The sequence below is a fragment of the Poecilia latipinna genome, unplaced genomic scaffold (assembly GCF_001443285.1).
Source record: "Poecilia latipinna isolate Pla-1442-1.1 unplaced genomic scaffold, P_latipinna-1.0 Scaffold865, whole genome shotgun sequence".
NCBI lineage: Eukaryota > Metazoa > Chordata > Actinopteri > Cyprinodontiformes > Poeciliidae > Poecilia > Poecilia latipinna.
In genome coordinates, this window is record NW_015113481.1 from 141,006 (window position 1) to 158,360 (window position 17,355).

A 17,355-nucleotide genomic window follows, 5' to 3' on the forward strand; every position below is an offset into this window, starting at 1 on the left:
ATATATATATATATATATATATATATATATATATATATATATATATATATATATATATATAAAACACCTTCAGTTAAAGAACGTTACCCAGTGAGCTTCCTGGGAAGGTTTTCCATGGATGGCTGTGGCTGTGAAAGGAAATCTTTATGCTCCAGAATACAGGTTCTTTTTTAAAGTACTGTTGTGGTAATGATAAAGATCATGATTTAAAAAAAGTTTTAACTAATTTTTTCTGGTAAATGCTGTAACTGCATGGCACAGCATTCATAGCACCACAAACACAAATATTGTTCTTGGAAAACGTTCCTGGCTTCGCCACTTACTTAAAAACTTGTAGTTTTCATCACTAAGTTGCACATGGTAACTTCATTTAATCATATTATCAAACTTACTGACACTGTGAAACACTGGGAGAAATAGTAAAAATATATCCGTTCATACTGTCAGATTAGTTGTTTTTTAAACCATCAATAAGTGAAATGTGTCACAAAAACAATAAGAAACCTTTCCTGATAAATTATAAACAATAAGCACGCAAAGATAGTTTCATCACTTTCATGCCTGATTTGTGGAAAAAGGTTGGGAATGGTTTGGTCTTGTTCCTACACAACTGGAAACCAGCGCAACCTTAGAGACGACATCCTCATCCAACATCGGTGTCTGATCTCACAAATGCACTTTGAAAGAATGGCTAAAAGTTCCTATGACTCAATGGCTGTACTATGGCAGCTCAGGTTCATATGTGTGTAAAGACACTCACACAAAATAATGCTTTTCTCAATATAATGAACACCAATGCAAAACCTGACATTTTTAGCAACAATGAAGTTTTAAGGAGATGCAGAAAGACAGTTACTTGCTGCTCTATTTACTGCAATATGTTTTAACAAATGTGCTTGAATACATTCAATAAATTTCACAACAGACACTAGCTGCCTTTCCATTACAAATGTGACTAAAACTTTCAAAATTTTATGTTAATGTAAAAGAAAAAAAAACCATTGCGATTGTGGTGTTTTAATTAAATAAGAAACGCAATTAAAATCCCGCGTGAATAAGCTTGTTCAAGCAATAAGTCATTAAAAAACATGCCATCGACCTCCGTCTACTTCCTGTTGTCTGCTTCTTCGTGGTTTGCACCACTGCCAACATCCGGTTACTGATCGCATGACTCATGTCATGTGGTGTGAAAAAGTGTTTGCAATGCATAAACCAATATAGATACAGAGAATAAAGAAAACCAACAACAACAGGACTACCTCAGCCTAGCGGCAAAACGTTTTATGGAAAAACAGAATTTTTAAGATACTGCGTGTTTTCATTAAGTGGATGTATTTTCGAAATGTCAAATCGCCCAATTACATGGTCAATGGAAACGCAGCGGAGCGAAAGGTTGATTTCCCCCCTCATCCCTTGCGAGTGCATTTGCCCAATTTGATTTCTAATAGCCGCAGGAATGTTCTCGGCCATGTTCTTTTCGGCAAACCATTAATGGGAACAGCTGGGTCCCTCCGCTGCGAGGACATGATTGCATTTTACCTTCTCGATAGATCTACAAAATCCATCTGGAGGATTTGGGAGTTCAGAAAACTGCTTACCGTGGTTAATTGTTTCTGATGTCAGTGGGACCAGACAAATATGTACATCTTGCGCAGGAGAATCTCGCGGAAGTATTCAAACTCCTTGAACTTCTTTCCATTTTGTTATGAAACAAACCTCAACTTTAACATATTTACTGGGATTTTGTGTTAAAGAGCAACACAAAATAGTGCAAAATAGCTCCTGCTAAATACAATGTCTTAAACTGGAAAAAAAAAAACCAAACAAACAAAAACTACAATGTTCCTATGTGTTTATTTTATTCTAAATGTTAAAAAAGTTCAATTTAAATTTTTTATTTTAAGGTATAAACAAACGCTTCAAGATGAGTTGAAAAGTGTTTTGGAGTCAAGTGAATTGTTTCCATATTACAGAAAACCAATAAAAACTGATGGGACCTAAAGAAAACAGAATTTTCAGCCTTTTTTTATGTCCAACTAAGTTTTTTTTTTTTTTTTGTTATCCAGAGTTGGAAAATTATTATTTTAAATTATTTACTGTTCCTGACTGTATGAAAAATACACTGACTGGCTGGATGGATGGATGTCATCCAAAACTCAGCATGAGATGGTGAAAAGAAAAATCAACATAAGCAATAAATGACAAAAGTTATCACACAGTTGGTTTCACATCTTTACTGGACCATGGCTGCTACAAGTTATACCAGCAAACGACAAAGAAAGAAGAAACACAGACAGAGATAAAAATTTTATCACAAAAAAAAAAATAAAAAAATCTTCTGAAGAGTGATTATGCTTGAAAAAAAAAATCTGTAATGTACCGAAGAAAAGAAGAAATGAATGTGAAGGAGAATGAGTCAGCAGAGACACGCAGACAGCACCTCGTCCTTTAAAACGTCCACTTGTGGTGGTTTTCTTTGGCCATGAAAACCAAACACTTTCTCCTTCTACTCTGTCCTCTGGCGCCCACAAGTGGCGGTTTACAGGTAGTGCAGTGCCTGATTGAGGCAGGGGAGTTACGGTTCACATTGAAACGCACGGTGAACAGCGAGGATGGAGACGACAAGAGTGTGGGGCGAGTCCAGATTGAAGTGGAGGGGGAAAAAAACAGCTTCCTGTCTCCGTCAGAAGATTTTTTCCATCTCTTACATAATCTGGATAATCTCTTATCACAGCTTCCCTCCTCTCTGAAAGCAACCCGGAGGTTGTGTGTGTGTCCGTCCACGTTCAGTTCAGCTGTCCTGTCGACCTCACACACTCACGTAAAGAAAGACAAAGGATCCATTCCTCGTTTCTCCATCGTGTTTGTCTGTATCCTGTGCAGCACAACAGTCGCCCTTCCCTCACCATTCTCCCGTCGGAGTCTGTGGCTGACCGCTGGGGCCGATGACCCCTCCACTCCGTGGCCCCGGGCCCCTAGCAGAGGTCGGAGACGTAATCGAAATCCTTGAAGTAGTCCTGCTCCTTCCGAGAAATGGAGCGGCGCTCACGGGGCGGCGTGAGCGCGGGGGCCTCGGCGGTGAACTCCGCGTCGAAGTTGCTGACGTCTTCCTTCCCCACAATGGTCGGGACGAAGGGAGGCGGGACTTTCCTCTGGAGAAGCGCGTCCCAGTCCATGCCCTGAGGGGGGTTGTTTTTAAATCGGTTAGTGAGGCGGTTAAGTTTGTGCTTTTCAACAGAGCGGCTGGTAGACTCAAAACAAATCTATCCGAAGTTCTCATCTCTGTTTAAAACAGTAAAGGGTCTAAAATATTTTTCTGGTGCTTCTTCTAGCAACTTCTTGGACTGAGAAATTTTACAGATGTTATTCCTTTATGGCTGTTAAAGTCACAGGACTCCCGATATAACTTTTTTAAACTTGCGAATATCGCAGCTTTGAGCATTGGCCGATACCGATATTGACTGGATACAATATTATCACAAAACATACATACATTTATCACTTATTATGTAGTGTGGAACAAAAAAGGCTTAAGTGATTCTACTCTAACAGAAAACAATAGTCAATGACAATAGTTATTAAAAGAACTGACCATTTTAATAGTTGCAGGACACAGGCACTGCTGGATAGAAATATTGGGCCGGAATCCTGGAGCGGACTGCTTTTATCGGAGATTTTAGACGCAGGGCAATATAACCCGATACTCATTTTTCGGTTGATATCAAACAGATTATCGATATCAACATCAAATCGGGACACCCATAATTAAAGCCAGGTAAGCATCTTTTGCCATTTCATTATTCTGTTGCTTTATGTAATTCACATCGGTCTCGCAGTTAAAGGTACTAAAATGTCTGAAAGTGAAATCGTGACAGAAACATTCAACCGTGTTTATGAAAACCTTGAAGGAATGAGAGACTCACTCTGAAAAACGGTTGTTTCTTGACGTCCTCTGCGTCCTTCTCTCCGGAGCCCAGGCGCCTCTCAGGGTTTCTTCTCAACAGCTGGTGAGGGAAACCAAAGGAACTCTTAGAAAAAACACATCGATACAGAGAGCCTGGCAAAGGGATTCCTAGCCCTTCACCAGGCTGTGTGTGTGTGTGTGTGTGTATTCTCTGATATCCTTAATGTAAAAATGGAGAGAGTACAGTATGTGAACATCAGTCAGATTCAGGTCTGCACATTGAGAGAGATTCTGCCTTCTGAAAGACACTAGATTACATTTTGGTGTGTCAGAGTAAAGAACTCTACGCCACACTTTTCAGATTTTTATTTGTAAAACAAAATGTGGAAAATTATGCACAGTTTCATTTCCACTTTGTAACTACCTGCTACTTTGATTATACTTAGGTCTTTCACATAAGATTTGATTAAATAACATTGAAATTTGTGGTTGTACAGGAAAAAGCACATAGAAAGGGTCATGGCTTTGAACACTTTTACTAGACACTGTCTCTAACATTTGACTTTTTGTATATATAAAAAAATAAGAATGTAAACAAGCAGGGGGAAGTGATTCAGTCTAACCCGTCTCATGATGCCGATGGCCTCGGTGGAGAGGAAGCGCGGGTAGCGCACCTCGTCGTTCACGATGCTGTCAAACACCTCCTCTTCATCGTCACCTGGAAACGGAGACTGAAACAGACCAGGGTGGAAAAAAAATGAGATGTGGAAATCAGTTCTCTTCATTTACTCAGATTAGTGTCCAGACTTGTTCATCCATATTAATTGTGTGCATTAAATTATCTATTTATACAGAGATATTGGTTAGTTTCGAAGTAGATTAACACTTTAGAATTTATCTAGAGAATTCATTTAAGAGAAGACAACTGAGACAAACTTTCTCAGACTAAGCAAAAATGTGCTAAATAATAAAAAAAATTTGCTCTGCTAATAGCGCTTTAGCAGATTAGCCACCACTATAAGTTTCAACACAAACTTGTGTCTTAGCCTTATGCTTAGCTTCCTCCCTGCTGCTCCCTACTCATCGTGGCCCTCCGTATCAGTGAAGAACATCCACTATGTGCTCACCTCGCCCACCAACATCTCGTAGACGAGTACGCCGAGCCCCCACCAGTCCACCGCTCTGGTGTAGGACGTGTCCGTTAGCACCTCGGGCGCCAGAAACTCTGGAGTACCACAGAAAGTACTGGTTCTGTCTCCGTAACCCATGCCTGGGGAAGGAAAAAACATGAAAGAGTTGTTAAAAGTGAAAAACTGGACATGAATAACAAAGTGCGACTAACAAAGAGGAGCATGCAACAGCAGCAGTGGAAGCTCATGGTCGACCCTGGAAGATGCTACTCATATTCTCTGTTTAAGCAGTGGTGGCTCAAAGGGGGGATAAGGGGGGGGGCATGCCCCCTTGAAAAATGCTTGTCACCCCCCAGAGAATCATAATCAGTTCATAGAAAAGCATTCAGTCATATTCTTCAATGAAGCATGAATGTAAAACTCAATAATTAAATAAATACATAAAAGTTAGTAATATATATGTATTTATAAATATACATTTATTTTGAAGTTTTTTTACTGGGCTGGTCTGGCCAACAGTATGAACATTTTCTGAGCAGCAGCTGAGTACAAATTGACATGTGGAATTATTCCTGTTTTAGTTAAAGTCTGTTTCAAAAGTATTCACACCCCTGGGTTTTATTTTCCCTAATTTTGTCACCTAAAATTTGAAGGAAGCAAAAAATAAAGGTGAATGACTTCTGAAGGCAGTTGTTTACACAGTTTTTTTAAGTAAACATCAGAGTACAGGGGGCTACCGATCACTTTTCTTCTGCATTAAACTGGTGCCACTAGATTGTGTTTGTACCAAGGTGTATGATGGGTTTTAAGCACTAACCTTCTTTACAGAGCCCAAAGTCAGCTATTTTCACAAAACCTTCCATATCAAGAAGCAGATTATCCAGTTTCAGATCCCTGGGAAAGAAATGGAAGTGGAATTATATCTAGTGTTGACAAATGAGTTAAGTCATATTATCCCCCCCAAGTACTCACCGATATACAATCTTATGGTCGTGAAGGAACTGCAGACCCAGGACGACGCAGGCTGAGTAAAACCTGTTCATCAGATGCAAACAGGAAGAAATTCACCAAACCGACTGGAGCTAAAGCACAAACCAGCTCTGCTTAATTCAGCCGCTAAACCTGACGAGGCGCCAGAACTCACACAGCCCGCGGCTCGGAGAAGACGTCGGCGTGGATGTGCATCATGAGGTCGCCTCCCGCCGTGTACTCCATGACGAAGCACACGTGCTCCGGCGTCTGGAAGCACGCAAACAGGTTGACCAGGAAGGGGTGGTGGGAGCTGTTGACGGTCTCGAAGATCCGCTTCTCACACATCAGACTGGAGGAGAGGAGAGGGAGAGGTGAACGGGGAGCGTGTGATGAGTAAGCGGTAAAGCACTGGTTACCTTTCCACCTCGTCCCTAGCAACGATGTCTCCTTTCTTCAGGGCTTTGATGGCGTACTGGCTGCCAGTTTTTTTGTACTCCGACAGCAACACCTGAGAGGAGGAGAGGAAGAGAACTTTAAGCAGCTGCAGATTTCCATGACTTTACTGCAAATAACAAAAAATCTCACCGAGTGTTTCTGGTCTAGCTTCTAGTGCAACTATCTTACTACCCTTGAAATAAGAAAAAAACGTATTTTTTTCTTATTTCAGAAAAAAATAAGAAACTATGACTGTTCAGCAGTACCTTCCCAAAGTGGCCCCTGCCAAGAACTGCGATCAGCTTGAAGTCCTGCAGACACAGAGGCCCTCTGCTGGCTCTGAGGGAAACAACATCAAACAGATTTATGTCCTGTTTTCTAAAACCAGGGTTTCCTGATGCAGTGTTTCCCAACTCTGGTCCTCAAGGCACACTGTCCTACATGTTTTAGAGGTTTCCCTGATTCAATGTGCCTGATTCAGCTGATTGCAGTTCAACAAACGCCTGTTAGTCAGTCCTCGATTGAAACCAGCTGGGCTGAAGGAAGGAAATACCTAAAACATGCAGGGCAGTGAGCATTGAGGACCAGGGTTGGGGAACACATCAAAGATCTATCATTTGGCAAAGTACTGGATGACTGGATGGATGTATGGATGGATGGATGGAGAAATTCTTCAGTGAGCTGGATATGGACTAAAGTCTAGAAATAGGAAACTTTTCCAGACTCAGTTCTCATATTTAAATGTAGGACCGAACCGATCGCTAGAATAACTTTATTACGATTCAGTTCAGACATACTTTATTGATCTCAAATGGAAATTAAATGTTGGAAGTCGTTCATTCAAGTTATCTCATTAATCCAAAAATAAATGGCTTTGATGGAGGGGAAAGATGCTCTAAATGTAGCTATAAATCTTAATCATGGGATTATTTAATACAATCCATTATTACTAAAAAAATCTGAAGCCGTTTTACTCCTAAAATCCTTATTTTGGAGTTCAGAGCAGCTAAGTGCTCCTCACTCCGGGGCAACATGTGCAATAATCCTCATTACTGATGACTCGGCCCTATTAACAGGTGTTGCAGCCTGACACAGGCTCACACTGAGCCAGTAGGCGGTTTCCTGATCTCACGCTGAGGCGGCCATATTGCAAAGTGTCATGTTCGGGAGTGTGTTTTGATCATGAGTGGGTGTGAGATGAGAAAGACACACTGGATAAGACGGGAGGGTTCTCGTTGTGTGTCTGCACCTGCGCAAAGAGTTCTGGGACTGCGATCTGGTTGGCTGCTGCTGAGCGGGGACGTCGGGGGTGGGCGGGGCCTCAATAACGGCCGTCTGCTCCTGTCCGGACGGAGAAACAGAGTGGGGTGAAAGTGAAAAGGAGGTAAAGATGAAACGGCAGATTGCTCCTGTCCTCCTCGCTCCTTCCCTCTTTCCTCCTGGTTAATTAGTTGTCTTAAAAAAAACATCAGCGTAATTAATCCTGTAGCGCTTCAGCCCCACTGAACGCACCATCTGTCGAAGGCCCTCAGACTCCGCTTGAGCCCCTCGCATTCGGCCTCTCTGGCGCTCATTAGCAGAAGCCCGGCTGTGACATGTCCAAGCATGTTGGACACACATTATGTACGCAGACACGTTGTAGGTTATTGTTTACATATGGAAATTTCGTGCACGCACACAACTCTGGAGAGCAAAAGGACGATTTTTTTTTTTTTACCTGCCTCAGTAGAGCAGTTGTATTGAAATGAAACCTGGAGATGTAGGTGTTATTAATTTAGTGCAGTGCGCCACAGGAAAGGGAAAATGACAGAAAAACATTGAAGAACAACTTCAAACCACACCTATTATTTGTTTCTAACTCTGTCGGCTAGGCTACACATACTCATTGCCATAGCAACTAACTGACAACGTCACTAATGTGTCGGGATTCAACGCCAGAAAACACGCAAACATTTCTCACAAAGAACAAAACGTTCAGTCCATTAAGTTTTCAGGCTTGATGTTTTCATTTGATGCAACGATCAATAAGTGATTGCCTGAACATAAACATTCACATAGTAACTCTTTCTCACCTAAGTTTAAAATGTCCGATTGGATATTTTTGTTCATTTTCATTGTACGCAGTTCTTTAAATGTCCTGTGAGTAAATATATTTTTCCCATTTATCCATAACAACTGGAACTTTCAATATCCAGCATGTTATTTTCACAATTTACCGTCCATTAAAAGAGTGCCCCTCAGATTAATTTCACCAAAACTCACAGAATTCTGCAGCACGTCTACATGTTACATTTGTCAAAGTCAAGCTAGCTTACCTGACCTACTCGCTGTTTTGTTTTAATTAAAACTTTTTCCCAACCTTGTTGTCTAGTTGCTGACAATTTGTAGCAAAGCATTGAGTCACTTTTGTTTTATACATCATACCTATATTTAAGATTTAGCACCTTGTGTTGATGACTTGGTAGCTAAACTAATGGCAGTCATCCTCAGCGTGCTGTTTTTTGCCCTCCAGGTCTCAACACATAAATATTAGATTAGATGGCTATTAGAGAGGCACACCTCAAAGTAGAGATGCACCAATATAAAAATTTGGACTGACAAGTCCGATGACAGATATTTACCGATATTGTACATATATCTTCCTACACTTTTGGACACACTGCCCACATTGCCTCTCAGTTTCAGTTAAACACCCCATAATCCTTTGTGAGCTAACTGTGCATACCTCCCGCAAACATATACCTTTTATACATTTAGTTATAAACAAGTTTCTGTCATGAATCTGGATGAAGAGTTGATTACTCATCTTGTAGAAACTGGAGATTTCTTTTTAAAACTTGCTTATTTCCTGGCAAGAACGTAGCTGTTAAACATGGTAGACAGATTTTCAGCAGGCTGGTGCCGTTCCAGAAAGTTTATGCTAGCCAGATTTCAAAATGATTTCTGAAGAGTCTTTTTGGGATCGTTGTTAATTTGGAGGACCTCGTTATATTTAGGGTTATACCGATAAATCTGTCCATATTTCCTTAGATTAGGGATATCGACAATCGGCCGATGCTTACATGCGAAACCAAGCTTTAACCTCTGCCTGCTTTCTTTTTCACTGTAGCTGCTATTCGTCTCAACTTACCAGGGGCGCTGGGGCATCCACCACGTCTTTCCTCGTCTCTGCTTTCGGAGGAGAATCGCTGTCCAGATTCAACTTCTCCACTGAGATTTCTCTGCACAAAACACAAAAATGACGGTTACTGTCAGTAGTTTAAAGTCATTCACAATTTATTCTTCACTGGCTAATCTGTGAACTACTTTGACTTTCCCTGAGAAACATTCTTCAGATTACCAGACCTAGCCTCAGGACAGTCATTTCCATACCCCGTGGTGTGTGCGATCGTGTTGCTGGAGAAGTTGGGTGTGTATGCGGGCGTGTTGCTCCCAGTGGGGATGGCGTTCCTCAGCAGGCGGACCCAGGTGGCGATGTCCACGTTCATCTGACGGGCACGCAGAAAGGCTTTGCCTGAAACGCAACGCACAGCGAGACACGTGTCAGAAACAGCCAAACGTCATCAGCGTACGGTGCGAGCCGCCTCTCGTGGATTTAAAGAGCCAACCCCACGAAGCTGTCGTGCTTCCTGCATCTGCTTTTTCAGAAATGTTCATAATCCCTCTGAGAGAAAGAATAATAATAAAAGATTTTATAAGCAGCAGCTTTGCTCAATCCTTCTGGATTATAAAACCTTTAAATCAAGCATAAATCGGGTTATGCTCTCTGGCATTTTGCACGATCTACATCTAAGTTTCACCTAAAACCACTTTCAGACCCGATCTAAACTGTAGTCTACATTAGGTCTAATTCACAAATCAAGAGCTCTAAATTTACCATCTCAAACCTCACAAAATACGGATCATGGTTGGAAGAACAAGATCCTGGATCCACACTGTGGACCAGAAAGTGAAAGTCTTTGCTCAGAACGGACAGAAGCAATTGACTTATTGAGAACAAGAACTCCTCTATCAGCTAGTGAAACCTAAAAAATGCAAGTCTGACAAGAATTAACTTCCTGTTTGCTGGAATTACTGGTATTTTTTTCCCAAGGTTCCTCTGTGGAACATTTAGCTTAAGAATGAGAATGTTGCCAGTGTCCGGTCTGGAAGTGAACCCACCATGCTGCTTGGAGAAGACCTTCTTCTGCCTCTGCAGTCGGCGACCTCGCTCTATGACCGGGTTGAAGAAGGTCACCTGAAAGCCAGACGTTTCCGTGTTACAGTCAGCTCAACCCTGCCATTGTTTCCCAGTATTTGGTCACGTGCTGCTGAGCGGAGCCCCACCTCGGCCAGCAGCAGCCCCTGTGGCTCCAGCTCCAGCTGGACCTGGTGCCTCTGGTTGTCCAGGAACTCCTCCAGCTTCAGGTACTTCAGGGCGCACAGCGAGCGATAATCTCTCCAGTACACAGCTATCTCCATCTCCCGGGACTAAAGCCAGGACATGACATGTTTTTTTTTTAGAAAAAAATAAAAAATCTCCTTGTAATTACGCATTTCCAGCATGTCTCTAACAAAGTCTTACTCGCTCCAGTTCTACGGTGAAAGTGTGGTCCCAGGCCTGCTCCCCCACCGTTCTCCAGGGCGTCTGGCCCACCATGGTGTTCTCCAGCTTCAGCACTGCGCTCACCTCCGCTGCAAACCAAGCAGGGAAACAAAAACACTTAACAAGTTCTTCTAGAGTTTTCTTTAACCTACCAGGCATATTTTGCGCGTGCAGAAGATTAGTCCACATATTAATCTTTGTTTGATCGATCAAACATGTTTAAGTTGATTGAGTGTATTGCAACCTTTCAAGAAGGAAGGCCTCTTGTTCAGATTAAACCAACAACTAATGATTATTTTAGTAATCTAGTTATTCTATCAATTAATCGATTAAGCAGATAAAATAACTGGGACATTCTGCAGACTTTTCTTTAGATCACTTGAGCTTATTTTACACAGTATTAGAAATGTATATAAAAAAATACAAATACACAAATAACTCAACTCCTTTTACAATGACAAAATAATTATTTTGCCAAAAATGCAACATATCATTCCTTCAGTGAACAACTTAATCATTTGTAGCAAAGGATGCATCTCTAACTAAAAAAATAAATATTTTAGTATCAACATGTGAACATCAACACAGTGTAGGGCTGATCTGTTGATGACTTATTTCATAACTAGACAGCAAAAGGTGCCCAATAGGATTTTTTTTCTTTTTTTTTTTTTACAGAATTTGAACTAGATGAAGCTAAAACTGTCAGAGTTCTGGGTAGAACACATTTACAGACAAAGGTTATTTTTTAACCTTATATACAAAATGAATGTATTCTTTGTACAGTTTTGGCTTAATTAATTGCTGCTCTGAGTGTGTTGCTCTGTCACCTAATGAATGGTCTTTTTTGAGACTGTATACTCCAGTTAACAATTAATCGATTGCTAAATTAGTTGACGATTATTTGAATAATCGATTCATTGGGATTAATCCGATTAATCGCTTCAGTCCTAATTCAGACTTTGGTTGTTTGTGAAGATTTTTGTCTCTTCAGGGTTTTTTTTTTCTCAGCTGTTCTTGTTTCGTCCCTGCCATACAAGTGTCTCAGTTGCAATGCTTTTTATTGCTTTCCCCGAGAAAAATGTTTTAAAAAAGCCTTATTTATTGCAGCAGGATGAACTCACACATTAAAAATGAGAAAAATAAAACTTCTAAGTTAATTCAATGGGGTGGAAAAGCCCATGTTAACAAATAACTGGTTCTAATAAATCATTTGGTGAACAAGTTATTCTTTTTTGTTAAAAAAAAAAATTATGTTTTTAAACACGTCAAGTATAAATGCTACGTTTTTTAAAGCAGTTTAGAGTTTCTAGGATCTTCTATTTAGTGATCGTTTTGTTTCTGGGGAACAAGTATGATGTGACAAAGTGGCCTTTTTGTTTTAGCCATTAGTGCTAGTAGGACCAAGGACCCATCTTTGTTTTACCAGCATGTTCAGTGAGCAGGATATGTAAGGGAGTGATTAATAATAATAGAGCCGTTCTCTGGAGCTTTAACAGGAACTGCTTGCTTTGAGTCTAGATTTAGGTTTTAACAACAAACATTCCCCGGAAAGCAAATCGGGCCTCTTCTTTTCCCAAAACTCTGAGAATGTTTTGAAATGTAGAAAAATTTAAATATAAATCGGAAAACTGTGAACTTACAACGGATCATCATTAGCGATTTCAAAATAATAATAAAAAAAAAACAAGAACATACGACCACATCAAGACAGAAATTAAAATGATCAAACTTCTTCCAGGCTGAGCTGAAAACAGATTTTGTGATTTCACCAAGAGAAGAAATCACGCTGCCCTGTCGGCAACAGTAGAGGTGCCAGAAGCTTTGATGTCTGTAATTCCCACTAAAAACCTGGAACAATAAAGCTCAGAGTTTGTCTGAAGGCTTTTTACACGTATTCACCAGGGACAAGGGAGTAATTATTTCACACGGCGCCAATTTGTCAAGTTTCCTTACAAAGAACGGAGCGCTCTGTAATTTTCATTGCAGGCACACCTCAACTGTGAGAGACACAATCTGAAAGCAAAGTCTAGAAATCATGTTGCATGATTTTAAAAATAATTAACTTGCATTTTATCACATGAAATAAATATTTAGCACAGTAGAAAAGCAAAACTTTAGAACTGGGTACAGAAACCTTTGTTTACAGTCACATGATGTTTCCTGTAGTTCTGGACCAGGTTTTGGTTGGTCCACTACTCCATACATCACCAGACCTTTCAAGGTTTTGGAGCGGTTGCTAGGCAACACAGAGTTTCAGCTCTCTTAAAAGGTTTTCTATTTGATTCATGTCCGTCACACGGATGAGGTGTGACTGTGTTGAAAATGACGGTACTCATTAATCTTTGTAAGTAGGAGAACTTTAAAAAATTTGATCAAATACTTATTTTCTCCACTCTAACTCTGTTTGTTTACGTTAATTGCACTTTTCAAAGTTGAAACTAAAGTTATTTTCATTTGTTGGGTAGCAAATACAGTTCCTGCTATGCCTTCCTGGTGTAGCTGGCATTAACGAAGAGCGGTTTGAAAAGCTGGGCTTTAACAGGACCCTTACAGGAGAGCTCGTCGTTCTTGCCGGGCAGCTTGAGGCTCATGCTGCTGGTGCTGCGGCTGTAGAGGCCGATCAGCTTAAACGAGGAGCGCCCGTCCGTCTGGGAGAAAGACGGAAGAGCCACCTGGCTCCCTCGGCTCCGTCCCGGAACGACGTCCAGCAGCCCCACGCAGCCGAGGAGGCGTACCTGCAGAGTGCCTGGAGAGAGACCAGGGGTGTCTGATAAACACGTCTTCTTGCAGGAACACGAGGAACGAAGCGAGGCGTCCCGTCGGCGCCTGTACCTGTGAGTGGCGACGGCTTGCTCAGCGTGCTGTACTGGTTGTGCACATACGGGGTGCTCTGCTGGGAGCTGAACGCCGAGGACGAGGCCAGCACCAGCTCCTCCTTGATGAGGCAGGCCTTGGGATGATCCTCCGGGAGCTCCTGGAGCCGCTGCTCCAGGGAGCAGCGCAGCAGGTCCAGACGCTGGGACGACTCACTCAGACCGCACTGGGCCTGCAGAGCGGCAGAGGAAACGGGAAATGACCTCAATGTTCGAGTTTGAGCTTTGAGAGCCGGTGCTAATAAACGCGCTAATAAATAATAAAGCATGACGTCTATGCTAAGCATAGAATTAGACTGAACAGATCTGCTCTAATGGATCGGGCATATTGCCACTTATATTCAATTTTTTTCAATATCGGGGCTGATACAGATATAAATAAAGGATCGGTGCATCATTAGATGAAATCACAAACTACGAGGTGTTTTACAGCAGCTTCATGTGACGGAGCAACACAAAGTGGCAACTAATTTTGAGAGGAGGGAAACGATATCTAGTTGTTAACAGTCCTGTCAGAATAACAAATTTTGCTGGACAATAAATTGTTCCAGAAGTTACTGCGATAAACGATGATATTGTGTCTAGATCATTCTTAAGTAATTTAACGGCAATGGTAGAAGTAGTAACGCAAGAACGCATTCTAAAAGACCAGTACACTTTACATTTTAATGAACATTTGGAACTGGAAGACATTTTAAATATTCAAAATAAATGAACAAAACAACAAATAAAATGAATTTTGAAGTCTTTGTAAACAAAATTGTCCTTCAAATAAAGTCTAGTTCAGACCAAAGCATCAGACTGAAGGCTTTTATTATCCAGTCTTTGGTAGAAAGACAAAAAAAAGAGATAAACGATAAATCATGCCAATGGCAATTATTGAGTTTGTTTTCATTTATCACACAATTAATTGATTTATTGGTTATTATGACAGATCTATTCAATGTTTTTATTGACTAGGCAATGAATTTATTTTCTATTGGCAGTTCTTCTTACTGCAATGACTGAACAAATTAAAGTTTCTGTTTTTACACGTTTGACCAAGCTTGAGAAGGTATTTGTGTTTTTAAGAGTGCTGTACTGGTGCAGAGTTATCAAATAAATTTGTAATTCAGTACATTTTAAGAAATGTTTGAAGTCAATTCAAGTCAACTTTTTCTGTATCAGATCGGTATCGGTCGATACTATATTTGTATCGGTATCGGATGTGAAAAATTATTTTTTTTTGTTTGACTTGGCGCTTTGTGGTTGTTGTTGTCTCACCTCAGCGATGGCCTTCTTGTCCTGGACCTTCCCTGCCCCCAGCAGCCGCAGCATGTTCTTGGCTCCCTCAGCCATGGCGTGCTCCACGCGATAGTGGTGCCAGAGCTCCTCGACGCGCAGCTCCACCCCGCACAGGTCCGGGTTGCCTGGGAGACATGGATCAGGGGTCAGGGGTCAGGAACGCATGTGGTCGACATCACACATGGATACATGCGGTGGGGATTCACAAAAAGAAACCAAGCCGCCGAAATGTGCAACTGCGCTGTTGGCATTTTTCTAAACATTGAAGGCTGGCATAAACAACGCTAAATAATCATTGTGTTTGTTTCAAAATAGTATGATTGGTGCGTCTCTAATAGATCCTTGAGTTGAATGCTTCTCTGGTTTTTTTATATTTCTTCATTTTTGTTACATAACCAAGTTTTCCAATGTGACTTCCTCTTCGATCCACCAACAAGCTGCCTTTCCCTCACCGCTCCTATTTTGTTTAGAGCTGCTCTGATTTTGAAACATCAACATACCAGATTACTTATAAGTCAGCCAGCTGTAACAACGTGCACACACAGGTAGGGGGAGCTGTTTGTAAAGTTACACAGTCAAAAATTAGCAGAAATAATTTGGGTTATTTAGCCTGTCATAAAAGAAAAAGAATAGGGTGTTGATATTTTCACCATGTTATTTGTTTACTTGTAAATGCCAGTTTCAAACTGAATGTTTATTTAGTACCGTAATCAAAATAAACTAAATATTTAGCTCCAAGTAAAGTATTGAGTTAGCAAGTTAAATAAGTCAAGTATTTACTTTAGTAACTAAATATTTGACTTCAAACTAAATAAACAGTACTGTAAATATTTTGTTTACCAATATTTAGTCAAAAAATTTGCAGCAATTTAGTTAGCAAGCTAAATATTTACCTCTAAACTAAATATTTAGTTTGAGTTAAACATTTAGTTGGAAGATAAATTTAGTGGAAATATTTAGCTATTTAGCTAGGCTATTTAGGAACACAATATTTAGCTCAAAAACTAATTACGTACTTAGCTAACTAAATAATTAGTTAGGAAATATTGTGATCCAAACTAAACATTTATTTGCTCAGAGCAAAGTATTTAGTTACGAATAAAATATTTAGTTTGCTAACTAAATATGTTGCATGGAGCTAGACATTTATTCTGTAAAATATTTTACTTACAACCTAAATATTTAACATGGAACTATATATTTAGTTTGTTAATTAAATGCTTTGTTCGAAACTGACATTTTTTCCCTCTTTTGACGGGCAAAGTAACCTAAATTATTGCTGTTAATTGTAAATTATAACGTCACAAACTGCACCCCGTACACAGACTCACCCGCATCCTTTGAAAACTAAAGAAACCTACTTTGGAAATGCAGATCTCAAAGCCAGAATGTTCAAAAACAATTTGAGTCAGATCTGTTGTTCTGTGTAAATTAAAGTGTAAGATGGCATATGTTTTCACCAATGCATGTTCAAACATTGATTCCTTTAAGGAACTTTAAGGAGTTAAATGGATAAAAACCCAAATATCCACACAAGAAGCCTTTGAATGCACCTCCTCCTCTCCTCCTTCCCTGCAGCCCTTTCTGCTGCCATCTGGGAGACAGACTCCCTTCCTGGCCCCCTGCACCTGCCCTGCCTCCTCTCTCCAGCCACAGCTAAATGAGGCATGGCTTTTAGTTGTTGGCCAACATCAAGGGGATGGAGGAACATCAATAAGGCTCTAACCTAAGAAGGCCGTAATGGACAATGTGAATACACACACACACACACATATACATATATATATATCGATAGATAAATGTGTGTGTGTTCGTTCTTCACTGGACGACTACTATACACTGTGAAGATCTGAAACAAGAACTGATCGATTACCACTCGCGTCATTAAATATGCAGCTCTTCCGAGTCCAAAGGGTGACAGGTGAGATGAAAGAGAGGATGAAGCTTAAAAGAGAATTAAAAAAAACAGAAGAAGAAAACAAAAGCGGGTACTTTGGTTGTCATCGGACTGCTCGGTGGCCTGCATGGCCTTTCGGATCTGCATCCGGATGATGTCGATTTTGGTTTTGCTGTCCTGCAGCATCTGCTGAGCCGTCTGGAGGAGCTTCTTGTCCTGCAAAACACACCAGCAGAGGCTAAGTGTCGGAATCGGCAGCTGGATTGGGATTTTTG

General features: G+C 40.7%; 1 protein-coding gene across 3 annotated transcripts in view; it reads right to left on the reverse strand.

Moving 5' to 3' along the window:
- Positions 1 to 2,218: 2,218 nt before the first annotated feature.
- The window catches only part of pkn1b (protein kinase N1b), a 41,253-nt gene continuing 26,116 nt past the window's right edge, over positions 2,219 to 17,355 (reverse strand). For all 3 annotated transcript variants that reach the window (XM_015048187.1, XM_015048186.1, XM_015048185.1), the window contains exons 4-22: positions 17,176 to 17,296; positions 15,163 to 15,308; positions 13,859 to 14,072; positions 13,578 to 13,772; positions 11,006 to 11,115; positions 10,768 to 10,911; positions 10,603 to 10,678; positions 9,814 to 9,955; positions 9,572 to 9,662; positions 7,691 to 7,782; positions 6,708 to 6,780; positions 6,423 to 6,514; positions 6,179 to 6,355; positions 6,007 to 6,069; positions 5,852 to 5,928; positions 5,032 to 5,174; positions 4,528 to 4,635; positions 3,924 to 4,004; positions 2,219 to 3,179 (exon numbers count right to left, since the gene is read on the reverse strand). In XM_015048187.1, the coding sequence (XP_014903673.1) occupies positions 2,976 to 3,179; positions 3,924 to 4,004; positions 4,528 to 4,635; positions 5,032 to 5,174; positions 5,852 to 5,928; positions 6,007 to 6,069; positions 6,179 to 6,355; positions 6,423 to 6,514; positions 6,708 to 6,780; positions 7,691 to 7,782; positions 9,572 to 9,662; positions 9,814 to 9,955; positions 10,603 to 10,678; positions 10,768 to 10,911; positions 11,006 to 11,115; positions 13,578 to 13,772; positions 13,859 to 14,072; positions 15,163 to 15,308; positions 17,176 to 17,296 (2,349 nt within the window). In that variant the 3' untranslated portion in view covers positions 2,219 to 2,975. The remainder of the gene's footprint in view (positions 3,180 to 3,923; positions 4,005 to 4,527; positions 4,636 to 5,031; positions 5,175 to 5,851; positions 5,929 to 6,006; positions 6,070 to 6,178; positions 6,356 to 6,422; positions 6,515 to 6,707; positions 6,781 to 7,690; positions 7,783 to 9,571; positions 9,663 to 9,813; positions 9,956 to 10,602; positions 10,679 to 10,767; positions 10,912 to 11,005; positions 11,116 to 13,577; positions 13,773 to 13,858; positions 14,073 to 15,162; positions 15,309 to 17,175; positions 17,297 to 17,355) is intronic.